The 23056-nt window shown below is 39.2% G+C and overlaps 3 protein-coding genes across 3 annotated transcripts in view; 1 reads left to right on the forward strand and 2 right to left on the reverse strand.

The window, feature by feature from the left end:
* Nucleotides 1–229: 229 nt before the first annotated feature.
* On the reverse strand, nt 230–3655 carry iqcc (IQ motif containing C). The gene is made up of 5 exons (XM_042389185.1): nt 3547–3655; nt 3162–3305; nt 2749–3079; nt 1814–1935; nt 230–491 (listed from the first exon to the last, which is right to left on the reverse strand). Exons 1-5 carry the CDS (start codon nt 3586–3588, stop codon nt 456–458), a joined length of 675 nt encoding a protein of 224 aa, XP_042245119.1. The 5' UTR covers nt 3589–3655; the 3' UTR covers nt 230–455.
* A 38-nt stretch (nt 3656–3693) lies between these two features.
* fancm (FA complementation group M) overlaps nt 3694–23056 on the forward strand; it is a 42811-nt gene continuing 23448 nt past the window's right edge. Inside the window, exons 1-4 of the mRNA XM_042389182.1 lie at nt 3694–4640; nt 4729–4901; nt 5775–5852; nt 5949–6107. Coding sequence (XP_042245116.1) covers nt 3932–4640; nt 4729–4901; nt 5775–5852; nt 5949–6107 — 1119 coding nt within the window. The 5' untranslated portion in view covers nt 3694–3931. The remainder of the gene's footprint in view (nt 4641–4728; nt 4902–5774; nt 5853–5948; nt 6108–23056) is intronic.
* soul3 (heme-binding protein soul3) lies at nt 9014–21195 on the reverse strand. The gene is made up of 5 exons (XM_042389184.1): nt 20512–21195; nt 13547–13641; nt 10981–11122; nt 10665–10848; nt 9014–10538 (listed from the first exon to the last, which is right to left on the reverse strand). Exons 1-5 carry the CDS (start codon nt 20765–20767, stop codon nt 10367–10369), a joined length of 849 nt encoding a protein of 282 aa, XP_042245118.1. The 5' UTR covers nt 20768–21195; the 3' UTR covers nt 9014–10366.

Below are 23056 nucleotides of genomic sequence, written 5' to 3' on the forward strand. Positions count from 1 at the left end.
GTAGGATGAACTTCTCATGTGATCAGTGAGAGCTCATTCATTATGATCCAAATGGGAAATTTGAGCTTCTGAGAAGACAAAACACAAACTTGTTTATAGCTGAGCACCCTCCCTTGAATTCCTTTCAATAGACCTTCATCCATCATAATAGTAGCTACCTCAACCTCTCACAGTTTATGCTATTCTGAGGAAAATATGAGTGCAGTGGCAACAACAGCAGAAGAAAGACTTTATAGAAAAATAAAATTTATTCATTTTTTACATTAACAAATAACACACAGTGTACATGTTTATTAACTCTTCATATTCTGTCAAACACATTATAAATACTACTCTAAAGCAATTTATTTTCCGTGCAGTTGTATGTCCTCATATCTTAAATGGATTCCATTACAGAGAGTTCAGTTGACTGACCGCAGTCAGGCCGTCGGTCCTGGTTCAGATAACATCTGCTGTCAGGATGCACTCAGCCTGTCCTTCAGTGACAAGTACTGCAGGGGAGAGGAAGGAAAGGAAAAAAAACAATCATTAAAAGTTTATTTTCTGCAGCAAAGTTTTACCCTGTACTGAAACAGTTGGGTGAGCACACTCCCAGTGCATGACAACAAGTCTATGAGAGGTTTTGGATTATATAGTTGAAATTATTAAATATGTTAACATACATATGTATCAGTGGTAGGGCTGAAGAGTTTGAAAAAAATATCAAATTGAAATTATTTTGACTGATACTGCAATTGAGACATGATTTGCGATTTTAGAGGGAATTATTATTTTTACATTGTTATTCTCATTTTCATTGAAAAAGATTAAATGATTCTGGTGTGATTTTTGCAGGGATCTGTATAAAACAATAAAGAATAATTCTGGTCTGAACTGTGATGGATGTTTAGAAAGGCAATTTGGTTTCTAATTTTGCTGTTCGCCATTGTTTTCTCTTCTAAATAACTCTGCTTCACCTGGAGGTTTGTTTAAAACCTGTATGATCGGTTGACTACTCGTGTTCCTTGTTCTGTTGCTCTCCTTTTGGCAATGTCTGCACATTCTTAGGTCTCAGCCATTAACTTGGTGAGTACTGTAGAATATTTTTCAGGCTGCAACTAACGATTATCGTCATGTCGATTAATCTGTTCTTATTTTCTCCATTAGTCATTTGGTGTAAGAAATGTCAGAAAATGGTGAGAAATGGTGATCACTGTTTCAAAAAGCCCACAGAGATGCCCTAAAATGTCTTTTTATGTCTTGACCAGCAGTCCTGACCCAAACGTATTCGGTTTATTGTCATAGAAAACCAAAGAAGACCCAGATTGACACAAACTACAACTGCTCTTGAAAACTGTATGCTGGGGTACACGAGTGGATTCTGCTTATCTCTAGCCTGGGTTTAGTGGAGGTTTATATTAAGTGTTCTCTGTCCACATTACTCCACATTTTGGCACCTTTACACCTTTTGGAAATGCATGGTGCTTTGTGGAAGCAGTGACGTGGAATTCATGAAAACATTGATTGTGTTAAAAAATAAATTAAAGGAATTAAATCAGTACACAGTCTGAGCACAAACAGGCTGAACCATAAAGGCAGCTTTAGTATCCATGATTGTAAGTGTAAGCTGACTTGTCGACTGTAGTCAGTAAAATAGCTACTTACTTTGTTACTGGGTGCAGGTGTTATTTCTTGTAGAAATGCTGCGTCTTGTGCCTTCTGTACTGACTTTGTCACTAAATAAATTTTCCTTGCAGCAGAAGCTATTTTCTTACCGCAGGAGACTGCCTCTAAATGTAGGGAAACACTACATCTCTCCCGTCCTCTGCCTTACCTTTTTCCTGCTGTCAATGGCCTGTTGGAGCCAGAGCAGCTCCATGGTCAGGGTGTTTCTATGGAGACGCAGGGCCTCTGGGGTACGTGGCACCTCCTGGGCCAAGCAGTACTGCTGGGGACCTGAAAGAGGGATGGCAAATTCAAAATGACTGCAACCAGACATATTAAACGTGTTTCACAAAGAAAGTATATCTGCATTATTCTTGTAGGTGAATATTGATTGTCAAAATCTTATTTCGTTTTTTTTTCTTTAATGAGTTAAAAGCCTTCCCATGTGATGAAATTGCATGCAATGCTGTTTCACCTGAGTTGATCCTTTTCTTGAAGCTATTTAAAAGTATTGACACAGGTCACTGACTAATCTTATGTCAACCAATTTGCAGATTTTTTAGTCATTTTCATAAAATCAAGACCGGAATATTCTTTAAAAAACAAAATGTCTTTTTAAGATAGATACTGTTTGCAACACTTAAACGAGATAGTGCTGAAAAAAAAAGATAAGTGCTGAGAGCAAGTATCAATTATGGGTTAGAAAGAAATGAATCCTTTAACAATTTTGAGACTCAATGAATTTACCAAGGAAAACCAAACCAAACACCTACTGTTTCCAGGTTCTCAAATATGAGGATTTTCTGCTTTTCTTTGTTTCATACCATTATAAATTACATATCGTGAGATTTTAGACTGTTGGTTGGACAAAGAAATGCATCGTGATGGGCTTTTTCCTCACCATTTCTGAAATTTCATGGCTGTAATCTATTGTGAAGACATTTGTAAGTTTCAGCCCTAAAGCAAGATGCAATTTTGTAACTAATGAATAATGAGAGATGGAGACACATACATAAAAAGTTGTCTTATTTCAAAATCTTTAAATGGCCAAGCATATACAAAAAAATAATCTGGGGACACGACCACTAAGTGCAAAAATCTCACCTTTGTGAGAGTGACTGTAGTTCATGTCCAGCTCTAAACTGCTCCAGATGGTGGTGGAGTCTCCTGTGCTCTCCATCAACCCAACAGTGTTTACTTTCTGTCCCTCTCTATTCTCTTTACAACAGTCTATGGAAAGGGAGGTTGGGCTTTTGGTTTGTGAGTCATCTCTCTCAGCTTCAGTCTTCTGTGGAAGGTGATGAAGATGCTCCTCTCTCTCCTCAGATACGGGAGCTGCTGCCGCCGCTGCTGGGCTCTGGGAACTGGCACTGCCATCTAGTCCTGGATCTGAGCGTTCACTGGCGCAGCTGCTGGGTCGTAGAAATGGGCCATCCTGGTGATGCATGAGCAACAGCATGAGAAAAATACTGAGAGGCTGATTAAATCACACTTTCATTGCAGTTACAGAAACTTACAGTGTCTGTGAAGTGGGGAATGGAGATGACTGTTTCTCTCCACTTTAAGTGGGCCAAGCCTCCATCAATCTCGTTCACGATATCTTCAAAGTCTTCTCGTGCACGATAGACTTCTTTTCTCACCAGATATCCACGTGCATATGCCTATAGCGAGCAGAGGAGAGTTACAGTAACTATAGTAACGGTGGCTAGTCCACTACTGCAGCTTTGCCTTGACTTTAGTCACGTCAATGCTAAAAACAATAGCCACTATTGGCAACCGTTTTTCAGAGTTAGCAGCTGAACACACAGCTAAAACAGCTAAATATCAATTGACGGCAAATCACTACAGGCATAAATACGCAGGTTACATGAAGAAAACTAATTCATTAGCTAATGTTATTACCTGAAAATAGGTGAGTATCTTCTCCCATTTGCTCCTGTCCATTGCTATGGTAACGCTACTCCGGAGAGCGGGAGATGAACTCGAACTTTTGATTTGGTTCCGGTGTCACACTTAAAAAGTAAAAGCTCCTTGTTAAATTTGACCACATAAGTAGGCTAGTTCAGTGTTAAGCTTGCTATATCGTCATAAACACAATATGCGGAGATTTTAACAATTGAAACTGTATCCAAATGACCGAAATAACTCTGGAGTAATACTGTCGTTATCTTGTGGTGTTATATTCTGGAAATACGTAGCGGAAGTGCTCCGGTGTTTATATATTTTCAATTTGCAATGCAGCTGCTCGTCACATGGCAGTTTTCCTCTAAGTTTCTCGCCATAACTAATGAAAATGAGTAGTGGTTCAAATCAGAGGACTTTGTTTCAGACCTGGGGTGCGTCTGTGTCTCAAAACAAAGTTGTCCCGCCGAAGAATGATGCCAAGAAAGCCGCTGGACGGCCCAAGACAACCCCAAGCAACACTGTGAATGTAGCTGCATCACGTCCTCCTCGGAATCCTCTATGGGAAGAAATTGCTCAAGGGTCCACATACACGTCAGAGAGGCCAGTGAGGATAGAGGACCCTAAACCTGCGTTTGAAGATGAAGACGACGATGATGATGTGATGGTGGTCGCTGTCTATGAAGCTGAAAAGAGCCTGCAACTTGATAATCCAAACTTTTTTCGAGATGACAACCCTGTAGGAACAGAGAGCACTGCCCTCTCTCCCATCCCATCAGGTGGGCAGACATATCCAGATTTTCCTGGCTTTGACAGCTCCTCAGCAAAGGTATGGATCTACCCCACCAACTATCCCATCAGGGAGTACCAGCTGAAGATATCAGAGGTTGCCCTGTTTCAGAACACACTGGTGTGTCTTCCCACTGGCCTTGGAAAGACCTTTATAGCCTCTGTGATTATGTACAACTTCTACCGCTGGTATCCATCGGGGAAGATTGTTTTCATGGCTCCCACTAAACCCCTGGTGGCACAGCAGATTGAAGCCTGTTATAAAGTGATGGGGATCCCTCAGGCACATATGGCTGAGCTGACAGGTGTGTTTCAGTTCACCTTAACAACAAGAAAGCATTGTATTTTACTCATTTATCTGTTATTAACAAGAGTTCATCTCCTTATCTGCAGGCAGCACAGCAGCAAAGCAGAGGCAGGAGGTGTGGAGGTCCAAACGCGTCTTCTTCCTCACCCCGCAGGTCATGGTGAACGACCTGTCCAGAGACACCTGCCCAGCTCAGCAGGTCAAGTGTGTGGTGATTGATGAAGCCCACAAAGCGCTGGGCAACCATGCCTACTGTCAGGTAGACAAACCTTCCAATGATGATCACAGCACTGAGTTAATTTTTTACATCACTGACTGGACTGACCAGATTTACAGGTTATATTTTATTTGCATAATTCAACTCCAATACTCACCTTTCTAAAAAAGTGACTTTAAAGTGATCCTCTGCCCAAAATCTATCCTTTGAATATGAAATACTCCATTATGGGATTGAAAGGTGACAGTAAAAAGTCCTTCACAGAGTATGAAAGCTGTGGTCAAACTCAAGGCAGCAAGTATGTAACACCTGATTTAAGTTTACTTCACTGGTCTTACTGGTTGGAAATCGAGACCCTGTTGAAGGCGCTGCAGTTTAGGGCTGCAACTAACGATTGTTTTCACTATCGATTAATCTGTAGATTATTTTCTAAATTTTTCGATTAGTTGTTTGGTTTTCCAGAAAATGGTAAAAAAAAAAAAAAAAAAAGTCAATCACTGTTTCCCAAGGCCCAATGAAACATCCTCAAATGTCTTGTTTTGTCCCGACCAACAGTCCACAACCCAAAGACATTCAGTTTAGTGTCATAGATGACTAAAGAAGCCAGAAAATATTCACATTTGAGAAGCTGGAATTAGAGAATATGGACATTTTCTTCTAAAAAAAATGACTCAAAATGATTGATTGATTACCAAAATAGTTGCTGATTAATTCAATAGTTGGCAACTAATCAATTAATCGACTTATTGCAGCTCTACAAAACAAAAGTTATTCTTAAAAGTTCGATCATGTTGCAATCAGTGTATTTTATTTCCTAGCAGTTGCTTCATCCTTAGGTGGGCAGTCAACACCTTTGGCAGCTTACGTGTTTGGATGATCAAATAAAGTGTACTTGCTCTTCTCAATGTTATTCAGGTGATCAGACAGCTCGGCAGTCAGACTCTACAATTCCGCATCCTGGCTCTTAGTGCTACTCCAGGGGGAGATACAAAGGTGAGAACAATATATTTTTGTTTCCATCCGACATAAACTCTCCGTTGAACTTTTCTCAGATTTGATTCCTTCTCCTCCCTTGGTCTGTCTCTGCAGTCGGTGCAGTCGGTGATCTCTAATTTGCTCATCTCCCACATTGAGCTGCGTTCAGAAGAAAGCCTGGACATCCGGGCCCATTCCCACCAGCGCAGTGTCGAGAAAGTGGTGGTTCCCCTGGGAGAGGCCCTGGCTGTTCAACAGGCTCGCTACCTGCAGGTAGGCTCCCACAGTGACGCACCATATTTAACTAAACCTTTCTGTACAGCTTTTATTTTTTTCCCCACAACATATATAAAACAGTCATTTGCTCATAATACGACCATGATATCATATTACACATGAATTTTTGAGTAGGTCTTTATTGTCCAGGATGTTTTTACATCCATTTTCATCAGTAGTAAATGCACAAACACTTTCAGACTTGGACAACATCCGCTCATTGGTCTTGTTTGGTTTGGTTCCATCAAGCTGATGATTTGTTTTTTGGTGCTTTGCTACCACCTTGTGGTCAGTGTTTGCTACTTCTGTTGTAACTGTGATCCTTCTCTCAGCATCACGTCTTTCCTCTTAATGGGTCAGTTAATATTAAACAGATTGATTTGTCTTGAAAGCAACATCCTGTTACGCTCTGAGGTCTGGCTTTCAGTGTTTAAATGGTTCTGGATCATTAACGGACCTTACAGGCTCCCCTCCTTGTCGCAGGTTGGTTCACTGTCTGTGTGTACTGTACTGTAAACGTGCAGCTTCACCTCATCTGTCTGAACTGGCTGAACAGCTGGAATGTGACACCTGTATTTGAAAGTTTAGACCTGTTGTGTATCAGCTCAGTTACATCCTTCTTTTGGATTATTTTTGGATTGTTTGTCATAATAGTTTTTTTTGCTTTTATTTTAATTGCTTTGACTTTCATTTTCACCTTCTCTGCATACCTCTGAACCAGAAGGAGTCCGCAACCTGCTTGTTAACCTCCTGTTTTCACTGCTCTTCCTTAATTTGACAAGGCATTACACAAAGTAGAGACAACACTGTGCTCGGGTGTAAAATGAGCATTGCTGCAGTCATTCAGGCAGAATTTAATGATTGTTGGGAAAATCAGAAAAATGAACCAGTCATGCAGAGGTTTTTTTTTAGGTTCAGTTGTGTGTTTTGCTTACAGTTTTTGGCCCAGTTTATCACATGCAGTGAACTGACAGAGAGAGAGGAACATTTGTCCATATAACCACTGAAGTAGGCCTCTTTCCTTCAGTCTTAGTGCTGTGATTTTCATTGAGCATGCATTGAGGTTATATTGAGGCCACAGTGCTGAGATATCTTCATTCAGTTTACACCCCTGTGTTGTGTTGTGATGGAAACTGTTGGTGTAATTTCAGGCTTAAGCTTTAATGGTGTTCCCTATGAATTTTAACTAATTCTTCAGGAGGAATTATTATTTATGAAAACAAATGTGCTTAAATGTATGACTAGAACAAAACTAATCTGTACATGGAGACAAACAGATGTCACATTGGCCCTATATTAATATTTTTCACATTTATTAGAATAGTATTTTTTTATCATGTTTATCTTTGCGTCAGCTGCAAACTAAGTCTGAAAGAATCAAATTCTTCATGTTACCTCCCATCAGCTTGTTGTAGCATCTCTATCATTATTATCCAATATGCTGTTCTCTGATACACACCGCTGTGTGTGTGTGTGTGTGTGTGTCTGTGTCCACTTTGTGAGAGCACAACGTGTTACTAGGCTGCACCAGTTCTTATGAAATAGGCTATGCTATATGTTTCAGAACAAAGTAAGGTGTGGCCCCTTTTGTTTGCTACATTTGATCCCATAAAAAGGACAGGATACCCTTTAGGGATTATTCCATATTACGTGTACAGTACCTGTTGTTTTGCACAAACACATATGTAGTCTGAAACACAGCCTACTAAGAATGTGTTGCTTCTGTTTTAATGTTGAGTATGAAGGTGAAATGTTTTAACTCATACAAAACTGTTAAATAGCTGTAATACTAGCTATATATGAATTGTTAACTATATTCCACATATCAAAATTGGAGGGATTTTATTAATAATTTAAGCAGTTTTTCTCATCTGTTGGTTTTCCAACAGATGAGAATATGACTTTAAAAAAGAAGAAGAAGAAGTGCCTTTACAGAAGCACTTTTCTGCAGTAATACTTTGTATCTGTTATGATTGTGTAGACACTGAAGCAAAACTGACATGGAGATGTGGACAATGATCCTGTAACTACTTTAACTGTAGCTACACTAATGTAAAAATGTCTGCTGCTGTCACACCACTGCATAAACCCAACAAAACACAGCATCACTGTAGATTTCAAAAGACAGGAGACAAGCACATGTTTATTGAACAAAGAAAAACCACAGTAGCTCTTGCTGTTGCACTTGAATTTTCACAGTACAGCACACGTTTGCAAAACTAAAGTAAGCAAAAAGAAAGGAGAATAAATGTATCCTCGAACTTGATGTTCCCATATAACCAGACTCTTAAAGGGAAAACCAACCCACATGTATCATGGCTTTGCAAGTGTTTACACACTACAGTTGTCATATCAACCATACAATCATTTAACGCAAAATAAATTCTTTGGATTTGGATGTCTTGAACCAGACATTAAGACTGGGCAACCTCCCTAACCCAAAACTAATTTTCTTGAATGTCAAATTCTTGATATTATCTTTGTGTGGATAATATAAGATGAAACAATTTTTTTCTAGTATGTGTTGAATTTCACTTGTATTTTTACACTCATTAGATAGGCCTCAACAGCAGCCTGTGTAAGTGTTTGATAGGATGCCCCTGTCCTGGTAGAAGCCAACACAGTGATGATTTGACTAGTTCAATTCTAGTTTTTGTGGATGAATCTTGAATTTTATTTGTGTGACACCCAGGCAGTAAATGTATCTTCCTTTAAAACAAAGCAGAAACATTAGACATTACTGGTGTAGCTGGTGCGACGCTTATCACTCCGTTTTTGTTGCATTGCATTAAGTTTTATTTTAAAACATAGTGAAGAGATATTTCTGTCACTTTGACTTCATAGTCTGTCCTTACATTGGTGATAGAACATTAAAAACGGTAAATCAGTATAGATTTTGTCTATTTAAAAAAAAAAAAAAAGATTATCACAGTAGAGATATTCTTTGTGCTCCATTTCTTTTTGTAGTTGCATTGTCTCTAGCCAGCAGCAGTGGAATTTGCAATACAGTAGTGAATGCATACTCACTAACATTGACACGGAGTAGCAAGTAGAAAGAGCATGAGAAAGAGGTACATAGGTAAACTATTCCTGCGCGTGAACGAGATTTGAGGAAACATGAGGAATGCGTTGACTTGCATCGTTTTCTTGAGCGAAAAGGATGTATAGCATTAAGTACTTTGATTGTCAAGCAGCAGGAAAATCAGTGAGTTTTGCAGCGTTTGGTTTGTAGAAGTGTGATGTTTGTTTTCACCCTCTCCTTGTAGCCGTATATTCATGCACAAACCACACATGGACATGTTGTCTTTAGATGTGTTTGTTTGCTAAATCTGTGTCACCTATTATGTTGAGTCTATATCTGGTTGAAGCCACCAGATGTTCCAGGTATAAATGTTGTTTATCGGGTTGTGTTGCAGGCTGCAGATCCCCTCCCCTCCCCTCTACATGCGCACCTCACCGCACCGGTAACTGATTCAAGCACACCATTAGATTTGGTTAGGCTATTGACCCAGTAATTGTAAAACCGGCTTGTTGATTATTGGTTATCTGGTAAATATTGCACTTATTGTTAGATAAAAGTAACTGTTTATGCGGTGTGACTGCATCACATAAAACTGTAACCTGTAGTGAGTTATACTGTCAAGAGATGAAGAAATAGCAGATCGACAGCGACAAATCACCCCAGCAAGCTAGAGAATGACAGATGTTCACTGACCTATACCCCACATGACAAGACACTGTAGCTGTGCGACAAACACAAAAGGGAGCACAATAAGGCTGCAAGTCCACTGGGAACCTGTTTCTGCTGTGACAGGTTGTTGCATGTTTCTGACAGCACTCCATGGTCACTGAGTTCACAGAGCGCTAAGAGTTAAAACTATTTGACAAGAGGGCACTGTGTTTAGGAAAGGTTTTTAGCCACCTCATAGTCAGAGCAGGAGATGAATGCTATGCTTCACTGCATACGCATCTGGGTTGTGTCCGAGAGACAATGGCAGTAGTATAGTTTAGTTCTTATGGGTGAAATGAGAATCTATTCAAATGAGCATGTAAGAAAATTCTCTGAGGCTGGAACAAGGGCTGATTTTTGAAAGCCCCGACTGATCTGGAGTGTGCTGGGCTGGTGTTTGTTTCAGGTAGAGGTGGTGACTAAAGAGGATGTTGCACCTGAGGCTGTAGCTGAGCTGGGGCAGTGTTAAGGGAGTCTTATGAGGCTCAAGGGTCACAGATAGGATGCTACTTAATCCTTTCATCCTTCAGCGCTGCTCTAGGAACCAGATCTCATTTTGACGGTTGCTGTGAGCGGGGTTGGTGTAGCCGGCCACGATGAACGAGTTGTTGACGCACACACCAGGAGAGTCTAGCAGCTCAGCCATGGCATTAATCTGATTAATGATGGTCACTTCGTTGGTGGGACCGGTAAAGGCCCTGGAAGACAGAAGGAGGGATGTATGAGGAATCAAATGTCCATGTCAGTGCCAAGCAGGAAAAGCACTTTTATTCTAATGATAGCTGATTAACACAATAGTCACTTTTATTTGGTTCTCCTCTTACCTTGTGTATACAATAGTGGCAGGCCAGATCTCTAAGACGATTTCATTGTCGGTAGGTGTTGGAGGCTGGGCCTGGTGGTGAGCGGGAAGGTAGTATGCCACGGTGACATCATTGGAGATCACAGAATGGTTCTCATCTGTGCGCACCACTGTCACGATGGGCAGCGTCATGCCCAAGTAGTCACCTAAACGTGAAGAAAACAGCAAAATGATTGACGAAACGGCATCTTTTCATTTACTGTGTTTGGAGAGGATTATCAGTTATAAGGCCAGATCTCGATTGTTTATGTAAAACGGTTCCTTGCTTGTTGACTCACCGAAGGAGTTCTGCTCGCAGATGTATCTCATTATCCTCATAAAACCGTAGCAGATGCTCTGTTCATAAGTGTCCTCACGCATCGTTATACAAGCCCAGTGGCCCTTTTCATAGTGGCGTTTCTCATACAGCAGCTCCCCACACTGTTGACGAGAGACAACTTAAATACATATTTGAATAAACTGTGAAAGTCAATCAAGTCTTCTTATGAAGCTGATTTCTGTAGAATTTTCTGTTATGACTGGAGCACAGCACTGCCAGCCAACGTTCTGACTAATGGGAAACTATTTTCTGACTAAAAATGTGTGGAAAAATACATCCCACACAACCTCCGCTGCTGCAAATATAATCATTCAAGATATACAGTGTTTTTGGCCTTGCGTGTACTCAGGATGTGACATTCCTTATGAAGAGAGCGAGAGTCTACCCACGTATTTGCAAAGCTCTGTTTAGACAGAACTGTGACATTTTTATAAGGATATGTGGTGTAGTGTGATTACAATCAGTACATCTTTGTGATTTCCTGTTTAAAGCAGCTACATCAGTAAGTTTTACAGTTTGTCAGTAAATATTTCTACAATTAAATTCCCAATAAAATAGACCCCAAGTCATATCAGTTCTGTCCAGTTGATATCTTTGAACTTTTCTGATAAATACTCGATAGTCGATGATGAAAAATAATACTTAGTTGCAGCCTTAAAATATATATTTCATTGTGCTTTCTTTTTACAAGGCACTTAAACCTGCTCTAAGAATAGGGTGCCATGGTTGCCCTTTGTTTAACCAGAGTCTCCCGCCAAGTTTTAATGAACTAATTAACTCAAGTTAAACCAATTAGCCCTTCTTTATTTATATGGTCCCCTAAGGAGTTTAAACAGCTTATTGTATTCGGTGACACAATCCTTTTGAAAATAAATAGCTGACCCATAATCACACAGAAGATCTGTATGGGATCATAGACTGATGATTTAATGTCTAGTAAGAGAACTGATTTGTTTGACTTATTTTAAGTGCAATTCAAGGCTTTGCAAAGTTTTTTTTTTTTTTTAGAGCTGTGATCTGCACCTCAGTACTGTAAAATCTATTTGTTGTTGGTTAGAACAAGAGGGTTCAAGTAGGTTTGTACCCCAAGCATCATAATCTGCAATGTCACACTGTATGTTCATGTAGGGGCAACATCTGACCTAAAATGAACCAATAATCAGCTCAATCAAATTCAACTGGAACAGCAGAGAAAGAGCTCTGGAATAGTTTGTTCCTCCAGGAAAATCTTTAATCTCATAATGATGTTATTCTCGTATCCTGAATTATTCATTTATGCCAAAGTTGTTTTCATGAGCTACTCCAGTTCAGACATTTTGCTATTAATGTGAGCATTTTGCCTGTAGCAGTTGAATGTCCAACTGGTCATACTGCGTGCAAAGATTGTGTTGTCATGCAAAGTCCTAATTTGCAGGTTTAGTTCCTGGTGCACATACACTTTACTATATTAAACTAGGTCACTGCCAACTAATTTGGTAGCTTTTCTAGGGCCCTATGAAATCCGTTTTAATTTTTTCCAGATTCTGTTTTTTACAATTTAAGCACATATTGTCATCAGAGTGTCAACAAGAAAGTATTAAAACATTAATCATTGTATGAAATTAATATATATCTATGAATTTGTAATGATGCAACACAACGTTGCACTATTTTTAATCATAGAAAGTGCACTTCAAAACACAGTACACTCAGACATTAGCATGAAGAAGTGAAACAGATATGGCCTAAAGTAATCCTTCACATTTTTGTGAGTGATTGCACTGTGTGCCATAAAAGCAAAAAGCAGTTTAAGATTTTAAGATTCGTGGCAAACTAAGCTTAACTGTTAGGCTACATACAAAAAGCTTTTGTTTTAGCTTCTTCATAACAATTTGCTACGGACAAAGCAGTTGAAAATGTCCCTTTTCTACATGTTTCTGCTTGTTGAACAGATGTTTTGATAAATGACTCTTATTGGCTTTTTACTCAGAGCTTTTATTGCTGTTTTAGAAACAAGCGTAGTTGTAGTTGGCTCGAATAAAACTTTATCTTTCACTTCACGTGGTTCACTGCATCCACCGTGGCCTTTCTGCTCTGCTGTCCGATGTGTGTGTGTGTGTGTGTGTGTGTGTGTGTGTGTGGAGGGGGTGAGCCTTGCCCTCGTTGAAACTCAAACACAGACAGCAGAGGACAGAAGCAGCACGCCTGTAGATGACACCAAAACGTGGTAGAGACTGTTTTTACTTTTTTTTTCTGTTCATTTGGCTTAGGTGCTGTCAAAGAATGCTTGGGTGCTGGGCTTAAGTCTTATAATGGTGAGGAAACCCCTGATTTTTATAAATTGTATCCACACTTTGGCACATTCCCCAATATTCCGTGTTTTACAGTTGATTCCATTTTTCTTATTGAATTCCACGATTCTGTCTGTGTTTTCCGCAACGCAGAAATCATAAGGCACTTTTCCCTTTTCATGCAGAAAAGTGTGGTGGTGCTGAGGATATAAAGACAATTTGTCATGGTCAGTGTTGTAAAAGTAAGATGGATACCTTCTCTTTGCGTAAAAGGAGGGTGAAAGGGATTGGTTCTCTGTTACTGCGTCCTTGGTTGTTGCTGGTTAGCTGTTGAATGGGTCCTGACATTTCTGTCAACAGACAAACAAACAAACAATACTTGGTCAGTTTAAAACATGGTCGGAAAATATTGTTGACACAAATAAAAACACTTTTATAAGAGCATACAAATATTCTGTTGTTCACATGTGTTAACTGAAGTCATGTTTGTGATGGACACAACCAGCCTGAATCAAATAACAACTACTGTTTGCATATTCATCAAAGAATGAAAGCAGATGTTTCTATCCATTAAAAAAAAATGCAATTACATCTTTCTTTCACAGCACCTATGCTATACAACTCTACGCCTTTCGCATGATATCTACACTTGCAATCTCCTGGCTCTAATCTGTATAATATCCACACTTCCAGCAATCTGCTGGCAGGCGATGTTGGTAGTTTGTGTGTGAAGAGGCTGCCAGATGGGCAGAGTGCTGTGCCAGGATGTCGCAGAGAGTAATGTTTATTAGAGCTGATGGAGAGAACACTGACTAAAGCTGCCCAAGGCCAGGTATAGACTGGTATTAACAGAGACAGACTACAGTGGCCAGTGCTTTTGAAATACTGGAGCATATTTCACCTACCTATTAACCAACACTTGAATGAAAATTTGCAGTCTTTTATGTATCAACAAGTTAGTTTAATCTTGTCTACACTTGTGATTTCCAGGAACAAGGTTCTGGTCCATTTGTAATGTGTGAAATACTTTGATACAACACTTATGAAACAAAAGGATTTCAAAAATAGGCTTCGGTTGAATGTATTGTGGACTCTATTGAATATACTTCAAGTGGACCACAGAGGAAACTCATACACAAACACGTCACTGATGCAAACAATAACAACATCAACACCACGCAGACTCTTTTATGATGATGCCCATGTTGTCAGATTAAATAATGGCATTGTGCTCCACTGTTGAACAGTCAAACAAGGCGCTCAAGGTGAACCCATTTCAATCAAATTTTGTCAGTCAATACCATGGAGGACAACTAGGTCAGAGGGATCTGGGGTATTTAGGTGATCAATCATTTGTCAATGAACAACGCTGTGGGTTGGTGTGTGTGTGTGTGTGTGTGTGTGTGTGTGTCAGTACATGTCAGCAGTACAACACTCATTTAACATAATAAAATGAGGGCTACACTGTAAGTCACTGATAGGAGGCATGTACATGATAAGCATGTACTTTTGACAGGAAAATATTACCTGCCAGTTTGCATGTGAGTATCTTAAATGAGACAGAAGACAGGAAACAAACAAAAAAGCCGCACATACAGGCACATACTGCTCCTACACACAAGCAAACTAATCTGTTTCTATGGCTGCACCTCCAGAGTCGCTTGGTGTTATTGCAGAACAGTAAACAGACACACTTCCTTTTGTAGCTGGGATTTCCAATCAATACAGAGCTGGAGTCACGTCACGTCACGCTTTTTTTTTTTTTTAGCAAATTCTTTGAAAAACTGACACATAATTTGTCGGTATTCTGTCCATAAATAGTTTTCAAAAACTACACTTCCAATGAGGTTACTCTGCAACAGTAGCACCACTTTCCCAACATGACTTTAATACATATTCTCAATACATTATTAGATGTATATTACACAAAATGTGTTAATTTTTTTGGGTAAAACTTTACTTCAAGTCCCCTGTTTTGCATTCATAAGCAGTGTATAAGCAGTTAAATGGCTTACAGCAATTATAACTTCTATAAAACTTTGTTTTTCTATATTTTTATTCATTATCTGTTTATATACCTGCCTCCACTTACTCATTTTTTGGCACTGAATCAATGGAAAGAAAGAAACTTCTTTGTTAAGATAAGTTTTCAAATTTTATCAGCAGCATTAGAAGCAGATTTAGAGTATGTGAAGAATACACTGTCGACCTGTCTCATCTTCTCAGAAAGATCAATTTAAAACATTTCTGCAAAAATACATAGTGGTGCAATATTCAAGTGCCCAAATGAACACTGAAACCGGTTTTGCTTGCTGTAATCATTCCTCATGTTCGTACTGGCCCTTTAGAGAGCCCTTCTTAATGTACTTACAACATAAGTGACGGGGGACAGAATCCACACTCCTCCTTCTGTGCAAAAATGTATTTGTTTGTATCTGTTCTGCTTTGTGAACCTATCCTTTAAGCAGTAAGTTTTGATTCCATTTTATTTTTTAATTTTATTTTGTAAAATTGCACAGAAGTTGGACAGGTGTGTAGAATAAGTACTGTCTATAATCACCCCTGTACCAACCATATATATATGTGACTGGGGTGATTAGCTCAATACAATAATTTAAATGTTTTGAATTTTTCAAGCCTGAAGCCTGTTGTGGTTTTACAGTAGATGTCTGTTGGCTGACTTAATTATGTTAAACCCAAAATAACCTTGCTTTAGTGCTTCAGGGGCGATGTGGGCTATGTGTATACCTGCATGTCATCATAGACTTTGCCAACCACTGCAGGGAATCTTTGATGTGTTGACTAGCTTGTAATATTAACTGTTGCGCTACAGTGGCACTATTAATAAACACACTATTAATAAAGAAGTAAGTTCACTGATGGGAACGGATCACATTGACCTGTTTATACTTGTTCTGAATCAGTTTCAAACTCACAAAATGAAGAAATGTCAGCCATATCACAAAAGATTAGAAGGATCAACATGTAATTAAGTAGGGTTTGTGTTATTTGGCATGAGAATACTGCTGCTTTATTTGTCTGTTGTTTCTTGGGTGTGTTAAGGTACTTATTGTTTTCAACATTTATGAAGGGAGACTAAGACAATTTTGTTCATTAACTGCTCCATTGGTGTTCATTGATGTGAAGTTGGAACCACACTGTGTAATGGCCTTTGAGACCGTTCTTGGCCTTAATCTTTGGAACAATAAATTCCATCTTGTTTACAAGCCAGAGGGCCTTATTGCATCCACAGATTGTATCTGCTCCTCTGACCTCATTTTAAATTGCAATGAGCCATTGTGTGTATCATTTGCAAATATTAATATTGCTTTGTTTCCAGCAAAGAGCTTTACTGAGAGGGCATAAACATACACAAAGGTGGGTCTTAGGTGATCTTGATTTGTGTTTACGGCCACCTAGTTTGCTAAGGGCTGCAACACTTGTTGCCACGGATACTGATGAAATGATATAGGTGGTATTTTTCACAATGGGGAACTATGAAGACAATTAACAGGTAGCTACAGTGGAATTAAACTTGACATGGACGATTCTGCATCAGTTTGCAAATGTTAACACCTAATGAAGTCAATGAGAACATTTTTCTGGAGTCGTGTTAATGGCTGCCTGATAAATGTAGGTTCTTTTTAACTCTGTGCTATCTTGTGACACTATCTGTCTCTTTAGCCGCTAAATACTCCCACGTGCAGCAGCTACGTGCTAATTGTGTTTGTTTGCTGTTTGGTGCTGAGCAGTTAGCACAGTGGCTTCTTAAAACTTTTACTCTAAAAAGAAACAGCTCCCTGCTGCAGTTGAAAACAACACTATGAGAGAAGTGAGAGGGAACCAAACAGTAAAGTTGCAGCTGGACAGATAAACAATGAGCTGAAACTTGCTATGAAGCCCCAAAAAGGCGAGGGGAACTGCAGCTGTCAGGTGTTGGTTCAACATCATGACAGAGCTTCTTAAATCATTTGATACTTGTTATAAAAATACTGGTTATAGCTTTGTTCATGTAAGCTAATCAAATCACTCGAAATTCTCTGTATTTAGCAGCTTCTCATGAGGTACAGCAACCTGCATGACAGGCAGAGCACCCACCCCCCTTGTCTACCCGACTCCATCCCAATTAGAGCAAATGAGTTTACTGAGGCCTTGGCTTGTGTCCTTAGCTACAGTATTGTAGTGCAGGACTTAGCGGGCACAAGTACCAGTACAGACAAGGTAGCTAATCCCCCCTGAGTCAGAAAGCCCCAGCAAGTGATTTCGTGCTAAGTCCTCAATTAGTGCTAAGGGCAGAGGGAGGAGGACGTGCCAAACTGTGTTACTGGATTCTCAGTGGGCACACACAGACACGTTGTCAGTTAGACAGCAACCTGGGTGTCAGGACTTCCCAAAGAGATATGAGAGAATAACAAGCATGTTTCATCTACACACAATTATTGTTTGACTTTCCCGTCATAATTCCTATCTTCTTGTGAGAAATGAGAGAGTTTTCTTGTTGTTTAGGACTCTAAAAAGACACTTGCCCTTGACAGTTTGAGGGAAAAATCACATATGACATATCAACTGGTGTCATGGTCACACGCAGACAGTGCTTCATTTCAAGCAGACACAAGCCAAAAAGGTTAGGACCGCCCGGCGCACACTAACAAATGATTACCATACATTAACTAATAAAGAAGGCTTTGACATTTACTTTGTATGTTTTTGGCCCAAGGCGATAAAACTAAATATCGGAAGTGTGTTTTGAAAATAACATTTTCCTGTTGTGAAGCAAGAATTAAAAGTTTAGCGTATCTCAATTGGTCCATTGTTCTGGTCTGTATATCCAACATGTGTGAACAGCAGTGACGTAGCAGGTTTCAGAGTTCAAAACTGCTGTTGTTGTCGTCTCCAGCTGAGTGCCATATCTGGAAATGTATAAGAAGACTTTTAAAGTCTTAAAGAAGTATATTGGAGAACAATTTTCTAGAGAAAAATGCTTAAACGTATTAGACTTTGGAGATGAATTAATGGAAAAATCAGTAAATTAAAACTGACTGTCTTCCCACTCTTTGTTTATGTGTATTTCACAACAAACATTTTCAATAATAAAGTGGTAGTACCTATCAAAAATCAAATTTAAATACAATGTTACCACTTCAGATTAAATACAAAGATTGCAAGGGGAAAATAAGACAGTAAAGACCAATTTAGAAAGTGTGTGTTTGCACTTTTCCTTCTGTAAGAGGGCTGCATGAGGAACAGCCAGGCCAGACCCAGACGCTGGATTGGTCATGCATACATGTACATACAGACACATGGACGTATGAACACACACACCACCAACTCTGCCACTGGGGTGAGGCTAAATATCTGATATCTGTTTTGTTCTGTTTTCTCTGAATCTGAATGAGCAGATCAAGCAAGGAATAAGATTGCTCCACCGTTCTCTCTCTCTCTTTTTTTTTTTTTTTTGCAATTTTGCCCACTGCAGTATTAAAATGTGGGGAGGTTTTAAGGTTAGAAATCCAATCAACTGAAAACTATAATATTAAAGCATTATTCTGCCTGTGAAGCTGCAGTTTTAAGCTAAACGAGGTAGAAATAAACACCAGTGATTGTAAATGGAGCCCTTCAACATGAGAAGCTGATGTCAGAGTCACAATCTTTTAGTCAGCTTTACCTTATAAATTCTAGGTCAGCTGTAAAACCAGTGGTTTAATTGTACAGTACAAAGCTCAAAAAGTAGCTCAAAAACATAAAACCATTCACACAGTCCAGTTTCGGTGTTATTTCATCTTGCTTGTTTACCCACGTAACCCTCATGAGCTCCTATAGAATCAGGATGTATTGTCAAATCATAAGGTAAAGGAAAACCTATTGTGTTAATTCACAAAGGACTGAAAGTGTTAGTGGCCTGTATTTATCACAGCATAATTATCATTATCCTCGGCATTTCCCTATCAACACAAAGCAGCCCCTCATCTCATCGGATGCAGCTGAGAACACAGTGTGTTTACCGTGTTGATGTGCTTTTTAGATTATTTAATCTTGAACTTCAAATAATCAAATCATTCAATTACGAATTACAGAGATTCCATATTCCAGTAAATATGAGAGTAATACAAACAATGTTTTATTGCCTCTCATGAAGTAAGAGGCAATATTTCTGACAAATTGCCAGCAGAGTGGCCTCACATGCTCAATATTTTGTTTTCTTTTGTTTGACAACAACCAGATACTTCGACATTTGTACTATTCTATTTATGATTCACATTATTACCGCAATAGTATTAGACCATACTCTCACTTTAATGCTACTATCACATTGTTATAATTGTATTGCACTGTCTTACTAGAATATTTACGCTAGCAAGAGGAAACAGGTGTTTGTTATATACTTGAAGACAACAACACAATCAGACATGATTTCTGTGGAGTGGATCTGAGCGAAAGCTGCACCGTATTTAAAAAAAAAATGCTAGTTTACATGTAAATTCAAGGCTTATTCCAAACACCTCACTGCAATTGTGATCTCATGCTTTCTGGTAAACAGTGTTAAGTGTGACGGACTTTCCCAGTTGTTTTCACTCACAGGACCAAAGAAACTTATCGGAGCATATCTTGGTTGCAGTGTTGTGGAACAACTTACAGTTAAAATGCAATTAAAATAATGCTGATACTAAACTATTTCTCATATTTCTGGGGCCCATCAGAAATCCCCTATAGGGACCTTAAAGACCCCATGACTACAATAGAAAACACAAGTGTGCGTGTACTAACTTGTTATGTAACAGTTTGGCCCTTTAAAATTACAACTTGTCTGCATAGTAGGAGTTTCGCTTATTTGTCTGTCTGCTGCCAAGTTTGGTTTTGCATTGAATGTATTGACTTTTATAAATAGCTACGCCAGTTTTGAACTGGAAGTACAGGGTTGCCTGTCTGGCAGAGGGATGTGTTGTCTTGGCTGAAACTGGTTTATGTGCCTCGCTGTAAACTAGGTCAATGTACATGGTGGGATGTCTTGAGGAAGTTGAGCACAAGTATCCTAATTAAAGTAAAACGTGTCAGTTGTTACCTGTTTGTACACCTCGTGTGAAAGTTTATATGTCAAAAAGAGAGCTGGGGCAAAACAGGGGAGGGGTGAGGGCTACAACCTCGTAAATATGTAAGCTATGTAAACAAAATATGTTGAGTGCGTCGGTTGTTTTTCTCGATTTTTTTTTTTTTTTTTTTACCTTGAGGAACTTCCACTTGGTGTCCCCTCGCTGCGTCCTGCCAATAATGCAGCAGTCGGTCGTCGTCTTCCTCCATGGTCTCACCCTCCTCTTCGAGACTGCCGTTGCCCGAGTCTGACAGCTGGTCCTCGGAGAAAGACTCCAGGTCCTCCAGTGTGATCATCCCATGTTGGTCGGGCCCGCCGCCGTTACCACCACCACCACCACCACCACCGCCGCCGCCGCCGCCATTCATTTGGCAGCCACCTCGGTCCATTTCTGTTCGTTAGATTAACAACTACCTATGAGAAATATCTCAAAGGCTTGTTTGCAGTTTAAAAATAACTAAAATAACTTATGAATCGTCGCGGATATGACGCTTTGTCTAAGTGCGGTGCGTTGCTAGTCCAGATTAGGACAGCCGTTACTTTTTGGTCAACAAACCAGGCGCAGCGCAGCTTTCCCCGACGTATTTAGCCATATTTATATTCGCAATGTTATATCTGAGTTAAACGAGCCATATTCCTTCGCTGGGTGTACTTTTTGTACGCCAAAAGCCCCCCAAGAAAGTAGTCGTCTCCTTCGACCGTGCAGAGCAGCGTGACGGTTCCCTCGTCGTGGCCCGAGGCGAATACGATGTTTATAGGAGATGAGGGCGGACCACGTGACGCTGCGGCCTCTCACAAACCCCCCCTTCTTCCTCCTCCTCCTCCTCCTCCTGCTTCTGGCCCAGACCATAAATACCCGGGACCTCCACCCTTCATTTACCCTCCACCCTCTACGGGGCACAGACGTTTCATCCAGAAGTAACCCCAGATTGGGCAAAATCATGATGGTAACAATAAGTAAAGGTGCCCTCTGCAAGTGTATGACGTCGTTACTACTGTCATTTATTTACCTTTTGTTTGTGAAGATTGGGGAGTAAAAAAAACAAAAACATTACATTTCAATTTAACTTTATTATCCAAAACAGGACATTCATTTCACCATCAAGTAATCTGTTTATGTTTTTTAAGACTGATTAATTTCCTAGACTTTATACTATATAATAATCATAATAATAATACATTTAATTTGTACCACACTTTTCATTCATCATGAAACTCAAAGCATATAAAAAATATTAAAACAGAGAAAAGCAGCACATCAACACGTTTGAGAAGCTGGATCAAGATGATATTTGGCGTTTGTTGTGTGATAAATAGAGCTGCAGAGACTGTTTGTTGCCAACTATTAAATTAATCTCCAACTGTTTTGATACTTGATTAATATTTTTTTTTTTGTAAGAAAAAATGTCCAAATACTCTGATTTCAGCTTCTCAAATGTGAATATTTCCTGGTGTTTGTAGTCTTCTATGACAGTAAACTGAATTTATTTTGTGGACAAAACAAGACATTTTAGGACATCAAACAGTGATTGACATTTTCTGCCATTTTATAGACCAAACAACTAATTGATTAATCGAGAGAATAATCAACATATTAATCGACAATGAAAATAATCGTTAGTTGCAGCCCTAGTGATAAATAACAAATAATTTTCAATTTTTGAACAAATTATCTATTGGAAAGTCATTTTCTGTCAATCAACTAATTGTTTTAACACTAGAAACTATATTCCTGATCGATTATTCATATCTTGTTGTATTTTATTCAAATGTTCTAAATTTCATTTTATTCTATTTTTTCTTTATTTTGCTTTTTGTTGTGTTTTTTTAATGGTTGTTCTTATGCATTTCTGTGTATTTTATGTAAAGCAATTGTCTCTGTGTTTGAAAGGTGCTATAAAAATAAACTTGCCTTGCCTTGTTCACTGTTGTATATTAGCATTTTGAAGTGGGTCTATTCATTCATTTTGTGATGTTTTACACTATTAACATCAAAAATTGTCTGCACAATTATTACTTCCAACACCTGTCAGTGTCTACCTACGGAGTAATAAAACGCTGCAGTTACATTGAAACATTTAGCTTATTAATGTGTTTCACACTGGTTGCAATACTGACACCTGGTTTGCATGTACATGTGATTATTTACATCTAGACCCTTTAAGATATTGATGAATGCTTTGACAACAGGACACCTCAGTGGTAGAGGGCAGCAGGGAGCGAGTCAAGAGTGTGTGCGTGCGTGCGTGTGTGTGTGTGTGTGTGTGTCTGCGTGACATGTCTTTGTAACTGTGTTATGAGAGGGATTAACAGACCCACTACACAGTAAGCTAAAAAAAAAGAATAATCATGCATTTTAAATAATTATCTCTAGTCTACAATTGCTTTTGCACATCTCTCTCTTCATGTTTTATCATTTTTTAATATTTTTGTCTTTTAATGTGGATGATGGTAAACAAAACAAAAAAAATTCCCAGCCCAGTATAATAAACAAAACTGAACTTGTGCGCTGTGGGATAGACAAGGCAGGATTTCCTCTGATCTGTGTCACTGCGACAGCCAACCACCATGTTGCACCCTTCAACACGCACGTAGAGAGGACATTATATAATCCTCTACAGTCCGTGGGGGAGCCTCCATGTAAATACACACATACACTGAGGCGCACACACACTCTA

Source organism: Thunnus maccoyii, chromosome 16 (genome assembly GCF_910596095.1).
Source record: "Thunnus maccoyii chromosome 16, fThuMac1.1, whole genome shotgun sequence".
NCBI lineage: Eukaryota > Metazoa > Chordata > Actinopteri > Scombriformes > Scombridae > Thunnus > Thunnus maccoyii.